The sequence below is a fragment of the Eumetopias jubatus genome, unplaced genomic scaffold (assembly GCF_037043125.1).
Source record: "Eumetopias jubatus isolate StellerSeaLion01/CBP00866 unplaced genomic scaffold, mEumJub1_p1.0 scaffold_10, whole genome shotgun sequence".
NCBI classification, from domain to species: Eukaryota; Metazoa; Chordata; class Mammalia; order Carnivora; family Otariidae; genus Eumetopias; species Eumetopias jubatus.
In genome coordinates, this window is record NW_028274816.1 from 128766066 (window position 1) to 128780098 (window position 14033).

Sequence of the window (14033 nt, forward strand, 5' to 3'; positions counted from 1 at the left end):
TTTTCCTTCCATTTCTATTTTTTGGAACAGTTTCAGGAGAATAGGTATTCATTCTTCTTTAAATGTCTGATAGAATTCCCCTGGGAAGCCATCTGGCCCTGGGCTTTTGTTTGTTGGGAGATTTTTGAGGACTTCTTCAATTTCCTTAGTGGTTATAGGTCTGTTCAGGTTTTCTGTTTCTTCCTGGTTCAATTTTGGTAGTTGATACATCTCTAGGAATGCACCCATTTCTTCCAGGTTATCTAATTTGCTGGCATAGAGTTGCTCATAATATGTTCTTATAATTGTTTGTATTTCTTTGGTGTTGGTTGTTAGCCTGTGTCTTTTGATTGGGGCATTTAGCCCATTTACATTCAGGGTAACTATTGAAAGGTATGAATTTAGTGCCGTTGTATTGCCTGTAAGGTGACTGTTACTGTATATTGTCTGTATTCCTTTCTGATCTATGCTGCTTTTAGGCTCTCTCTTTGCTTAGAGACCCCTTTCAATATTTCTTGTAGGACTGGTTTCGTGTTTGCAAATTCCTTTAGTTTTTGTTTGTCCTGGAAGCTTTTTATCTCTCCTTCAATTTTCAGTGACAGCCTAGCTGGATATTGTATTCTTGGCTGCATAGTTTTCTCGTTTATTGCTCTGAAGATCTCATGCAAGTCCTTTCTGGCCTGCCAGGTCTCTGTGAATAGGTCTGTTGCCAGTCTAATGTGTTTACCATTATAGGTTACATATCTCTTCTCCTGAGCTGCTTTCAGGATTTTCTCTTTGTCTTTGAGACTCTATTTGAGTATCCATGTCTATGTCTATTGAGACTACTATTAGATGTCGGGGTGTTGACCTATTTTTATTGATTTTGAGAGGGGTTCTCTGTGCCTCCTGGATTTTGATACCTGTTTCCTTCCTCACATTAGGGAAGTTCTCTGCTATAATTTGCTGCAATATACCTTCTGCCCCTCTCTCTCTTTCTTCTTCTTCTGGGATCCCAATTATTCTAATGTTTCATCTTATCGTATCGCGTATCTCTCGAATTCTGCCCTCGTGATCCTGTAGTTGTTTCTCTTTTTCTCAGCCTCTTTATTTTCCATCATTTGGTCTTTTATATCGCTAATTCTCTCTTCCTCTTCATTTATCCTAGCAATAATGCCCCCATTTTTTATTGCACCTCATTAATAGCCTTTTTGATTTTGACTTAGTTAGATTTTAGTACTTTTATTTCTCCAGAAAGGGTGTCTCTAATAAACTTCCACGCTTTTTTCAAGCCCAGCTGGTATCTTTAAAGTCCTGATTTTGAACTCTAGGTCCGACATCGTACTAATGTCAGTATTGAGTAGGTCCCTGGCAGACGGTACTACCTGTTGTTCTTTTTGCTGAGGTGATTTTTTTTCGTCTTGTCATTTTGTCCAGAGGAGAATAGATGAATGAGAGAACAAAATGCTAACAGGTTAACAACGTCCCCAGCAAATATACTGTATACAAATCAGAAAAGACCTGAAAGCAGGGGAAAAGAAAGGGAAAGAAAGAACAAAGAAAGAGAAAAAAAAAGAGTAAGATAAAAACAAACAAAAACAGAACAAAACAAAAAAAACAGAATATGATCAAATATGATCAGGCTAGCGCATAGATCAGTGCCACACACTAGAGTTTGGGCGTATTTTGGTCTGTTAGAAGAAAGTGTCTCCTAAAATTTTAATGGAAGAAAGACATATATGTACAAAATAATGGTTGATACAATGAAGGGATTGAAGATGACTGTAAAGATGAAAATTATAAAAGATTTTATAAAAGGAATTGATAAGATGAGAAGTTGTTTGAAAAAAGAAAGAAGAAGAGTTAAAAAAAAAGAAAAAAAAGGGGAGAGAATGTGATCAGGCAGGAGACTAGAACAAAGCCATATACTAGTGATTTAGGGTATATTTTGATCTGTTAGAAGAAACTGGATCTTAAAAGTTTAAAGAGAGAATAACTTATATATATATATATGCCAAAAATGAGGGTAACTACTGTGAAGGGATAAATTTTCTAAAAATGAAAAATAAAAAGTTTTTTTAAAAAAGGGATTGATAAGATGTTGGTTGAAAAAGGGAAAAAGAAAAATTCAAAAAAAGAAAAAAAAGTTAAAAAAATTAACTTTGAAAAACTAATGAATCATGATAAAAAAGCAATGAATTCTATGTGCAGTATTCCCCTAGCGCTGGAGTTCTCCCATTCTCCTTGATCGGTAAAGTTGGTCTTGGCTTGCTGGCTGTTCGGGCTGATCTTCTGGGGGAGGGGCCTGTTGCCGTGGTTCCCAAATGTCTTTGCCGGAGGCGGAATTGCCCCGCCCTTGTTGGTCCGGGCTAAGCAATCTGCTCGGGTTTGCTCTCAGGAGCTTTTGTTCCCTGCAAGTTCTCGGTACAGCTTTGGAGGACCAGAGTACAAATGATGGCCTCCCAGTCTCCGCCCGGAGGAGCTGAGAACTCGGGGCCCCACTCCTCAGTGTGCCCCCAGAGAAAAGCAGTCACTCCTGTCTCCCCGGTGTCCAGCCGCACTCGGTGCTCACCCGGCCTGTGACCGAGCGTTTCTATCTCTGGCACCTGACCCCGTGTGGAGTCTCCAAACCCAGCAGATCTCTGCGGTGCACCGCTCCTCCCAGGCGAGGAAGGGGAGTCTCCCCGGATCTGCCACTTGTTGGGTCCCTGCTGGAGGAGCAGTGGCTTGACTGGGTCACAGATCACAGTTTATGGCAACCCCGAGCTGAGAGCCCGCGCCTCGGCTCCATCTCTGCAGCCGGCTTCCCCGCTCTGATCCCTGGGAGCTCTGCCGCACTCAGGCACCCTTGGTCTTTCTGTGACCCCCCCAGGGTCCTCAGACCATACTGTCCCGTGGGTGTTCCACCCCCAGCTTAGCCACTGGAGCGATGTCCCTCAGCAGAGCCGGCTTCTAAAAGTTCCAATTTTTTGCTCCGTGGCTCTATCACTCGCCAGAAGCGGCCACCGAGGCCCCCTCCCCCGCCTTCTATCCTCCCGAATATCACCTCGGATTCACTTATCCTCACGTCCTACCTTCCAGTAAGTGGTCGCTTTTCTGTTCAGAGAATTGTTGGTATTCTTTTCTTCGATCTCCTGTTGAGTTGTAGGTGTTCAGAATGGTTTGATCCCTATTCAGCTGAATTCCTGAGACCAGATGAAATCCAGGTCTCCTACTCCTCTGCCATCTTGCTCCGCCCCCCGAATTTTAAATGATTTTAGAAGCAGTAAGGAGCAGAGTCTACTTGGTGGAAAACCCAGTTGGTAATATTGAGAGCAAGCTTAATAGGCTTTCACATAATTCAGAGGAAAACACAACTCTAAAATTATAAGCAAAATTATAATGAATATGGAGGATAGTGAGCAGGAATTAAACATGTGGATAATTGATGTTCTTAAGCTGATTGAAGATTTACTCTGCAGATCAAAATGACTCACCCAGTATCAGACAAAATCAATGAAAGGAAACTAAAAAGCTGGACATCTTTTGATGAAAATGTAATCCATGGATATAAAATCACTGGTAGAATGGAAACATTCCAAAATAAAGGAACATAGGGCGCCTGGGTGCCTCAGATGTTTAAGCATCTGCCTTCGGCTCGGGTCATGATCCCAGGGTCCTGGGATCGAGTCCCGCATCAGGCTCCCTGTTCCTTGGGAGCCTGCTTCTCCCTGTGCTTCTCTCTCTCTCTCTCTTTCTCTCTCTCCCTCTGTGTCTCATGAATAAATAAATAAAATCTTTAAAAAAAAACAAAATAAAGGAAGATAAAGAAAACATTAGGTATAGAAAAAGAAAATAAACATAAATAAATAAAATGTAAGTCTGAGTACATGTGATGTATAATAAATATAAATGAGTGAAATTATACTATTAAATAGCAAAGATTCTCAGTTTGAGTCATCCTTCCACCCCCTACTGATCAATCAGTATCTATGTATTTTATTAAAGAAAGTAACTCAGTATATTTAAAAAAAAAGTGTTGAGAAAAAGTTATAGCAATCAAATACAAAAAGCACAGTTGGCAGTATTAATATGAAAAAGTAGAATTTGAAGCAAAAGCAATCATTGTGACTAAAAGGGCTATTATCTATTCATAAGAGATAAAGCCTTGTTCAGTCAGGGCTTAATATGTATCAGACTTTGTCCAGGGATGGGGCAAATGTAAGGAATAAGCTCATCTCTTGTTACTTGGCTACAGAAAACATTCAATACATATTAGGCATTCTTATTCCTGTTCTCTCACTTATTTCCTTCTTATGGACATGGATTATTTTATTTTATTTTATTTTAATTTTTTTAAAGATTTAATTTATTTATTTGACAGAGAGAGAGAGAGACAGCAAGAGAGGAGACACAAGCAGGGGGAGTGGGAGAGGGAGAAGCAGGCTTCCTGCTGAGCAGGGAGCCCAATGTAGGGCTAGATCCCAGGACTCTGGGATCATGACCTGAGCCAAAGGCAGACGCCTAACGACTGAGCCACCCAGGTGCCCGGACATGGATTATTTTAGTCTAGTGATGGTGATCCAAAGACAGATGGTATGAGAGAACTGAAAGAAGTTTATAAGAGCTTGAATGTGGAGTGTAGGCTTCTGGATTAACACTAACACAGTGTGAGTGTAAGTAAGGTTGAGAGGTCATGCTGGAGAGGTAAGGAAAAGCTAAATCACGTATGAACTGTGTTTAGAAACTTAGATTTTCTTCTATGAGCCATAGGAGAGCTCCTGAAAGGGGAATATCATGATATGATTTATACTGTAGAATGATCACTGGCTAGAGTAAGGAGAATGTAATGGATGGAAGGCAAGGCCAGAAGCAGGAAGATGAGTGACAGGCTGCTGTGATGGGTCAGCTATTATGTGATTAGACAGGCCACCAGGTTGCATAAGGTTTATGCAACCAGTTCTGATGGGAACTGGACCAGGGTGCCTTGCACTGAGGATAGAGAAAAATGGATGGTAAGTTCCAAAACACCCAGGGAAAACTGACATTAAGAAAGACAGCTGAGGGGCACCTGGGTGGCTCAGTTGGTTAAGTGTCTGCCTTTAGTTCAGGTCATGACCCTGGGATCCTGGGATAAAGCCCCACATCAGACTCCCTGCTCAGCAGGGAGCCTGCTTCTCCCTCCCCCTGCTCATGCTCTCACACGCTCTCTCTCTCAAATGAATAAATAAAAAATCTTAAAAAAAAAAAACAGCTGAAAACATCAACAAATGAGAGCTGGTTTTATTGCTGATGAGATGCAAATAATGGTACACTTTCAAAATGACTTAAATATATTTAATATCTGAAGAAGATAATGAATAGCAGCTATAAAAGTGATAATAAATTATGATACAGTGAATGGAAATGAATCAAGAATGGATACACCTGGGTACAAAATGAAAACAATTGGAATTATTGGAAATAAAACAGTTGAAGTTAAAAACCTCAATACATGGGATAAAATCTAGTCTAATATTGTCTGTTCAGAATCAAAGCGTGAATCTGTGCCTTGGAAGATAGTCTCAAAGAATTCATCCAGAGCACAGCACGGGGGATGGAGTGATGAAATACATGAAAAAGAAGGAAGATTTGTGGGTAATAGACTGATAGGTCCCAGCATTTGTCTTAGAGTCTCAGAAGAAAGAGGAGAGAAGCCAGTGGAGAAGAGATATCCAAAGAAATAATGGCTGAGAATATTTCAGAACGGAAGAAAACACGCACTGGGGTGCTGAACATGATTATAAAACAAAGCAATACTAAGGGACACATCAAAGTGAAGCATTAGAACATCAAAGGGAAAGAATATTTTAAAGCTTCCTAAGGATAAAGTCACTCATCTATGAAGTAATGACAACCGGGCTGAGATTAGACTTCTTATCAGCCACAGGACAACAGGACAGTATCTTTAAAATGTTGGAGGAAAGAAAGAAAGGAACGAAGGAAAGAAAGAATCCTTTAACCTAAAATTCTATACCCAGAGAAGCTATCGGCAAAGACAAAATAAAACTGTTTTCAGACAAAAAAATGGAGTGTACCACTCACAGACTCTCCCTGAATTACTAAAGGATGTACTTCAGCCAGAAGAAAAGAGAAACCAGGGGCACCTGGGTGACTTAGTTGGTTAAGCGACTGCCTTCGGCTCAGGTCATGATTCCAGGGTCCTGGGATCAAGCCCCGCATCGGGCTCCCTGCTTTGGCCGGAAGCCTGCTTCTCCCTCTCCCCCTCCCCGTCCCCCTGCTTGTGTTCTCTCTCTCGCTGTCTCTCTCTCTCTCTCTGTCAATTAAATAAAATCTTTAAAAAAAGAAACCAAAAGAAAAGATGCAATTAAAAAGTGGCAAGGGTGCCTGGGTGGCGCAGTTGGCTGAGTGTCTGACTATTGGTTTTGGCTCAGGTCAGGGTCATGGGATCGAGTCCCACATTGGGCTCTGCGCTCATTGAGGAGTCTGCTTGGGATCCTCTCTCCCTCTGCTCCTTCTGCTCATGTGTGTGAGTGCTCTCTTTCTCTCTCCCAAAATAAATAAATCTTAAAGTGGCAAGAAATAGGTAAACTATGTTGATAAATTTAATTACTGATGGGGGAAAAAGGAAGTAATTTTTGTGTGTTTTAAAAAGAGGCTTGGGGCGCCTGGGTGGCTCAGTCATTAAGGGTCTGCCTTCGGCTCAGGTCATGATCCCTGGGTCCTGGGATCGAGCCCCACATCGGGCTCCCTGCTCTGTGGGAGTCCTGCTTCTCCCTCTCCCGCTCCCCCTGCTTGTGTTCCCTCTCTCGCTGTGTCTCTCTGTGTCAAATGAATGAATAAAATCTTAAAATAAAATAAAATAAAAAGAGGCTTGATTTGCAGCGACATGGATGGAACTAGAGAGTATTATGCTAAGCGAAATAAGTCAATCAGAGAAAGGCAATTATCATATGATCTCACTCATATGTGAAATTTAAGAAACAAAACAGAGGATCATAGGAGAAGGGAGGGAAAGATGAAACAAGATGAAACCAGAGAGGGAGACAAACCATAAGAGACTCTTAATCATAGGAAACAAGCTGAAGGTTGCCAAAGGGGAGAGGGGTGGGGGGATTGGGTCACTGGGTGATGGACATTGGGGAGGGTATGTATTGTAATGAGCACTGGGTGTTATATAAGACTGATGTCACAGGCCTGTACCTCTGAAACCAATAATACATTTTATGTTAATTAATTGCATTTAAATTAAAAAATTAAAAATAAATAAAAAGAGGCTTGAACCCAACAGAAGTAGGAAGGACAATGGGGAGGGAAGAGTTTCCTAAGTTACTGTTTCCTTTTCCCTCCTCAGAAGAGACACAGCAAGTGAGTTTAGAGTTTGTTGGAAAAATGTATTAATATGTGATTGGAAGTTATAGACATACAATCCATAGCTCAAACTAGCAGAGGGATAAGGAGATTTTTTTTTTTTAATTAAACTGAGGGCAGGAAAGGAGGAGTTTTAAAAAGGAAAGAAAATGCAGAGTAATAGAAAACACAAAATAATAGAAATAATTCCGAATACATTAGTAATCACAATAAATATAAATAGATTAAGTTACCATATGAGTATAGCAGACTAGCAGACTGAAATTGAACTAAAAATACAGCTTTGTTCTTTTATTTTCCTCTTTACCATTGTTTTTAAAAATTAAGTTTGTTTTAATTCCAGTATTGTTAACATACAGTGTTATATTAGTTTCAGGTGTACATCATCCTGTGCTCATCACAACAAGTGCCCTCCTTAGTCTCCATCACCTATTTCCCCCATTCCCCCCACCCACCTCCCCTCCGGTCACCATCAGTTTGTTCTCTAGAGTTAAGTGGCTGTTTCTTGGTTTGTCTCTCTCTCTCTCTCTCTCTCTCTTTTTCCGTTTGCTCAATTGTTTTGTTTCTTGAATTCCACATATGAGTGAAATCATATGGTATTTGTCTTTCTTTGACTTATTTCACTTAGCATTATATTCTCTAGCTCCATCCATGTCGTTGTAAATGGCAAAATTTCATTCTTTTTATGGCTGAATAATATCCCCTTGTGTGTGTGTGTGTGGTCTTTCCGTTTTCCCTGTGGGAGCTGGCAGCACTCAGGGTGTGCCCTCTGCTTCCCCGTGCTGGAGGTCCCACTGGAGCTGATCCCTCCAGAGGAGGCTTGCCTCTTGCCCAGCAGCACCTGTTACCTGGAGGACAATCCTGGGGTTTAGTTAGAAGACCCATTTCATCTTTACACTAAACTGGGTGGCCTTTATCAGTAACAAAGGAGTTATTTTGCCTTCTAACCACCTTACTCTTAATATTTTTGTTTCTGAATCTGTTCATTACCTGGGCAGAGAAAAATGCCCTTTCCTAGACACACAGAGGGCTCAGCCCATGGGACAATAAAGAGAACAGTCCCCCCAGAAGATCTAACAGTCATGAAGTTGTACTTAGTAATACAGTCTTGAATTCAGACAGACCAAAACAGATAGGAATATAATAGACAAATCCTCAGTTATAGTGGGAGATTTTAGCAACATCTTTCAGACACCGATTGAACAAGCAGACGATTATAAATACGTAGAAGATTTGAACAATACAGTTAACAAATCTGATCTTGTAACATACATTCCTGAACTCACAAAACAAAACAAAAATACATTGTTTTTAAGCCCACATGGTACATGAAAAAAGTCTGTGTAGTAAGTTAACAGATCTAAAATAATTAGCATACAGATTATGTTCTCTGAACTTGGGAGAATTGAGTGAGAAATCAACAATTACTGAAGGAAGAGATCATACATTTAGAAAGTTAAAAAAAAGGCGACCCTTAAATAACTCATGGACTAAAGAGGAAATCACAGAAGAACTGACAAAATATTTAGAACTGAATGACAGTGAAAATACTACCTATCAATGTGTGGGATGCAGTTCAAGTGGTACTTAGAGAGAAAGACGTACAGTTTTAAATGCATTTGTAAAAAAGAAGAAAGATTAACTGTGTAAGCATGCAGGTCAAGAAATTAGAAAAAGAACAATAGAAAAAACCCCAAAGGAAATAGAAAAGAAGGAAATAGAACAAGGCTAGTGAAGTAGAAAGCAACAATAACAAAGAATGGAGACTACAAAACCAAAAGTTGTCTCTTTGGAAAGATTAATAAAATAGGAACACCCTCATCAAGGACTGATTATGCATAACTGAGAAAAGATACAAATAGATCATGTTATGACAGTGAAGCGAGGGGTGTGTTTATAAGTGCGGATTAACTCCTAAGAGAATACCAAAACCCATTCTATGTCAGTGTACTATTGCATAATTATATAGAAAAACATAAATAACTGACTCAATAAGGAGTAGAAAACCTAAATATTCACCGTTAAATAAACTGAATTGGTAGCCAAAGGTATCCTCCCCCCATAAAAAAACAAGCCCAGAGATTTCACAGATGAGTTTTAGCAAACCTTTAAGGAACAGTAAATCCCTGTGGTGTATACAGACTAATTCAAAGGTTCAGAAGCTACCCAGCAATTTTATGAGGCTGGGATAACACCTTGATATCAAAACCTGACAAGGGAAGTACAAGAAAAAAAAAAAGCCAGTGTCGCTATTGATGTGAAACTCTCAATAAAATATTAACAAATTAAAGTCAGCAGGATATGAAAAAATAATACATCACAAGCAAGCGAGTTTTACCGATGGAATGAAAAGATGGCTCAACAGAAATGTAATCTACCAAGTTAACAGATTAAAAACCATATGACTATCTCAGCAGATGCAGAAGAGTATTCAGTAAAATTCAACACTTTCATAATGTGCTAAATGAATCAGGGGAACAGGCTAAATTTAGAGTCTTACGGTGAATCCCTTTATAAAGCAACTTTCATCCCATTTATATTTTGACTAAATCCAGATTTTCAAGTATTAGATTTTCTTTTCATAAGGGCTTAATTGCATGTGAGAACACACATCTATCCAGAAGCTGTGCCCGGTTCTTTGGGAGAACACAAAAAAATCCCCACAGCAACCCAAAAATTCATGGTGAACTTGAAGGTGACTTTCCGCATGTCCCATATCTCAGTTGCAGAGGCTCTACCAGGCCTCTGTATCCTCCAGGATAAGGACAAGATTCCGTTTTCCCACCATTTGAGTGTGGCGCTCCACTCACGGGTTGGGTGAAAGGCGGCAGATCTGACCCGGGGAGACCCAGCGAGTGTGCCTTGTGGTCTGGCGTGACCTCAGCCCCTTCCCTAACGGGCTCCTTTTCTCACCCTCATTCACGTGTGCAGGTCCAAAGTGAAGACAGTGCACGAGAGGATTCCCTTGGCCGGACTGAGCAAGTTGCCCAGCGTCCCTCAGATTGCAAAGGTAACAAGCAGCCTTTGTGAGAAGCTGGCTTCCTCTTTTAGCCCAGGGCTGGGAGGGGGAGGGTACAGGCTTGTCCCGAGAGGGCTCTGCCCTTGGAGAGGGGAAGGACACCGTACTCTTTGGCCCTTGACGGTGTAGGTGGGGTGGAGGAGGGCTATTGGCAGATGCCCTTGTTTTCCCTGCAACCTCCCCATCTCTTCCTCACAGCTGAGGCTGCTCATGGCCTCTGCCCCCAGGCTCACAGCTGGTTTAGGGGACCAGAGAGATGGAAAGAAAGGGCTGCCTATGGAGAGTGCTGTAGGACCTGAGAGGAGGAAGGAAAGGGGTGGCCAGGGAGACTTCACCGCAGAGGAGAGATGGGCTGGAGGATGGCCGGGCTGTTGGTCCAGACAGAGGACCCCCCCCTTGAGTAAGGAGCTGTCCGTCAGCTGGTGGAGGGACCCGTGTCTCTGCTCTGGGATACTGGGAACTTGAGAACTGACTCAGCAGAGTGAGGTGAGAAGGATGGTCAGTTGGGTTGGACCCACATGCCAAGCAGAATTGTGCCGAATGCCTTCTGTGGCCTCACTTTATCAGGAAGCCCCCGGAAGGTGAGTTGGCTTTCCTGGCCACTCGTTAGTGAGCGGCAAAGCCGGGGTTCAGCCCCAGGCCTTCTGACCCCACAGGGCCAGCCCTCCCATGCTCTTTCTCCTGGTGGGCAGAGCAGCCCAGATGTTTTCAGTGGAAATGACCTCTGAACTGTGTGTCTCTTTCTTCTTGCTTAGGCTTTCTGTGATGACGCCGCGGGGCTGAAATTCAACCCTGTCCTGTACCCCAAGGTGAGGACCTTCACCTCCTCCCCTTACCCAGGGCTCTGTCGCTTGGCACGGATTTGCATGCCTGTGGCTCTGTGGAATGTTCTGTGCATCTTGGTGGGGTTTTGATACCTCCGTGTCTCCCCCTTTCCTGGCTCACCCCTGTGCAAATGGGTCCCCTGGGAACCTGTCCTTGGCCATACCTGGGGAGAGACCCACCTGAACAGTTCCCCATCTGTTGTGGAGGTGCCAGAGGGGCTGCAGTGTTGTGACCTCTCCCCCTACTCTGGTCGTACTTCCCTGAGGCCCGTCTGGGGTGGGGAGTGAGTCTACTTATAGCTGGAGGGTTAGCGCAGATCTGGTCTGCCATCATGGTGGTGTAAGGGGGGGCAGAACCCCACTAAGAAATCAAAGGCCAGATCGTGGCTCCCGCCTGCCAGTGTTACTGCAGCACTGAGCCCGTACAAGCCCCTGCACAGCCCTAGTTAATAAACGGGCTGGTTCTCTTGTCAGTTTCCTCAGGATTGGCCTGAACTTGACTCCAGCTGTGGGAGTGCGGGTGGGCAGAGGAGCAGTAATAACAAAGCAAGCCAGCAAGCCCACTCAAGAACAATTGTGGCATGACAGGACTTCAATCACTCACGACAGTGAATTGCTCTAAATTGGCCACAGGAGGAGAGCGAGGGCGCAGACTGCGTCTTCATGAGCCTGCAGGGCCCGGGGAGCCGGAAGCGGAAGCCAGCTGTGCTTCTGAGCCCACACTGTGCGCCGACACGGTGGCCTCAGAGTCTCCAGGGGCTGGCCCAGTCTGCTCCCTGTGCCCCACTGCACCCCACTGCACCCCACTGCGCCCCACTGCTGGTAGCGAGGGACGGCGAGGTGCGACGTCTGCTGGGGAAGAGAGGCCCTGTCCTGGCCGAGACATCCAGAACCCCCTGGAACAAGTAGCTTGAACATTCATGATTGTGCTCGACACCGTTCTTCCCTGTGCCATGGCCAAGCTAATGGCAGGGTCCTCACCTGCACAGGGAATGTGCCAGAGCTCCCTGTCTCAGACACCCTCTGAGCATCTGTAGGCTCTCCCCAGTAATAAGCTGCCCACCACGGAGCATTTTCTTTCATTCAGACCACCCTTCCCTTTATAATTAAAGCTGAATTAGTGAGCTTTAACCAAACATTAAAACCCTGTCATAAAGGTCTTACTTAACTACAAGTTTGGCAAATTTTGTCATCAAATCCTGTCCACTGAGAGAAGCCGGTGACGCTCATTTGCACAGTGCTCTCTGTGACTTGGAAAGCCTCCGGCTCTGGTAATAATGGAAGAGCAGCTGTATTTTCATGTTTTCTATGTTTGAAGGACTGCTTAGTCCAGCTGGGGTGTTAATCCGGCTGAGGTGTGTGTACTTAGAATTCACAGAGTTTAGGACCTTCTGTGGAGGGTCTCCGTGGCCGGATGCCTCTTCCCTGGCAGGACAGCTTCTCTGCACCTTTGACCATTGCATGTGGGCGCGGGGTCTCCCTCTGGAGCTGGGCAGCAGTGCTATTCCTGGGGAGCTGAGAAGTGCCAATTTCCTTGGGTAGCAGAGAGCCTCACTTGGGTTGCATATTCCGACCAGTTTGTTCTTCCTGTTGTGTAACACATGGTCAGATCCTTCCTTTTTACTGCAGAGACTATCCCAATAACACCCAAGTCTCCTCTTCCTAACAAGCTGGTTCAGCTCTGATCTTTCTGGAGGGTTCTGTAGATGATGAGGATGATGATGGTGATACCTGCTCTGTTCTCAGCACTTTATGTGCTTAGTCTTACTGAATCTTCACAACCACACATCTCCATTTAATGGATGAGAAAACGGAGACCCAGAGAAGTAAAGTGGCTCACTCAAAGCTATCCAGGTAAAAGCAGTGGATTCAAGATACAGACTTTAGTGTTTCTAAGCCCTGGACACCAACACTGAGGCACAATAGGAAACTAAACAGAACCAGTGGTCAGGGTTCTTCTCTCCCCGCCCAGCCCCCCCGCCCTTGCATATTGTATGTTCCTCCTTAGAGACCTTCACTTTATGGATTAAGGGGGATTGGAGTCTGGGCATGAGCTGTGCCTTGCTCAAAATCGCCCTGCTGATCAGAGGTGTAATTAGAGCCAGCGTCATCCTTGCTGACCAGTTTCAGGGTCCTTTACTTTTTATGCCACAGGTAAAACACTGAGTAAGTCCCTGTGTGCCCAGGCCTTGGCTGGCACATCTGGATGGGAATGGAATGGTGATCCAGAGGTGTGGCCACCGTGGGGGAGCCCAGGTCTGGGAACTAGCTGAGACCTCTGGCTTTCCCTTTGCCTCGCTGCACATGCGTGGATGTCTCACACCAGGGGGGCATATTCTCCGCCAGAATGGGTGCTTTCCCTTCTGTTTGCTCCTTCACTTGTCTCTAAGTTAATCAACAATCTGATTTTTTTCTTTCTACGTTTTTCCAGGCCTCCCAAATGATTGTGTCCTATGATGAGCACGATGTCAACAACACATTCAAATTTGGGGTCATTTATCAAAAAGCCAGGCAGGTAAGCACCACAGATCCATACTGGTCACTCTACCCTGTGGTTTCTCTCTGGGGGCTCCCTCTTGGCCTCCCCCACGCACGGGAGCCCTACGCTAGGCTCTTACACATGCCGAACACAGCAGTCACATTTCACAGATGAATTAGGCTGGAGGTGACAGAATCTTCAAGGTGGGCTACTCCTCACAAGAAGGCCTGCAGATCCTTTAACAGCAATGTTGTTTTTCAGACAGCAACTTCTAATTCTTTCTGGCTACCTCAGCTTATACTGAACCCTGGGCTCTTGTCACAAGAAAAGTCAGACTGGGTCAAGGGAATGGATTAGCACAAGCTGCTTTCTCCTTGCCTACTCTTCTCCCAAAGAGGAATTA

General features: G+C 43.9%; 1 protein-coding gene across 5 annotated transcripts in view; it reads left to right on the top strand.

Moving 5' to 3' along the window:
- Positions 1-14033, top strand: part of RAP1GAP2 (RAP1 GTPase activating protein 2) — a 202171-nt gene that overhangs the window by 138341 nt on the left and 49797 nt on the right. For all 5 annotated transcript variants that reach the window (XM_028109099.2, XM_028109098.2, XM_028109101.2 and 2 more), the window contains 3 exons: positions 10240-10318; positions 11083-11136; positions 13583-13666. In XM_028109099.2, the coding sequence (XP_027964900.1) occupies positions 10240-10318; positions 11083-11136; positions 13583-13666 (217 nt within the window). The remainder of the gene's footprint in view (positions 1-10239; positions 10319-11082; positions 11137-13582; positions 13667-14033) is intronic.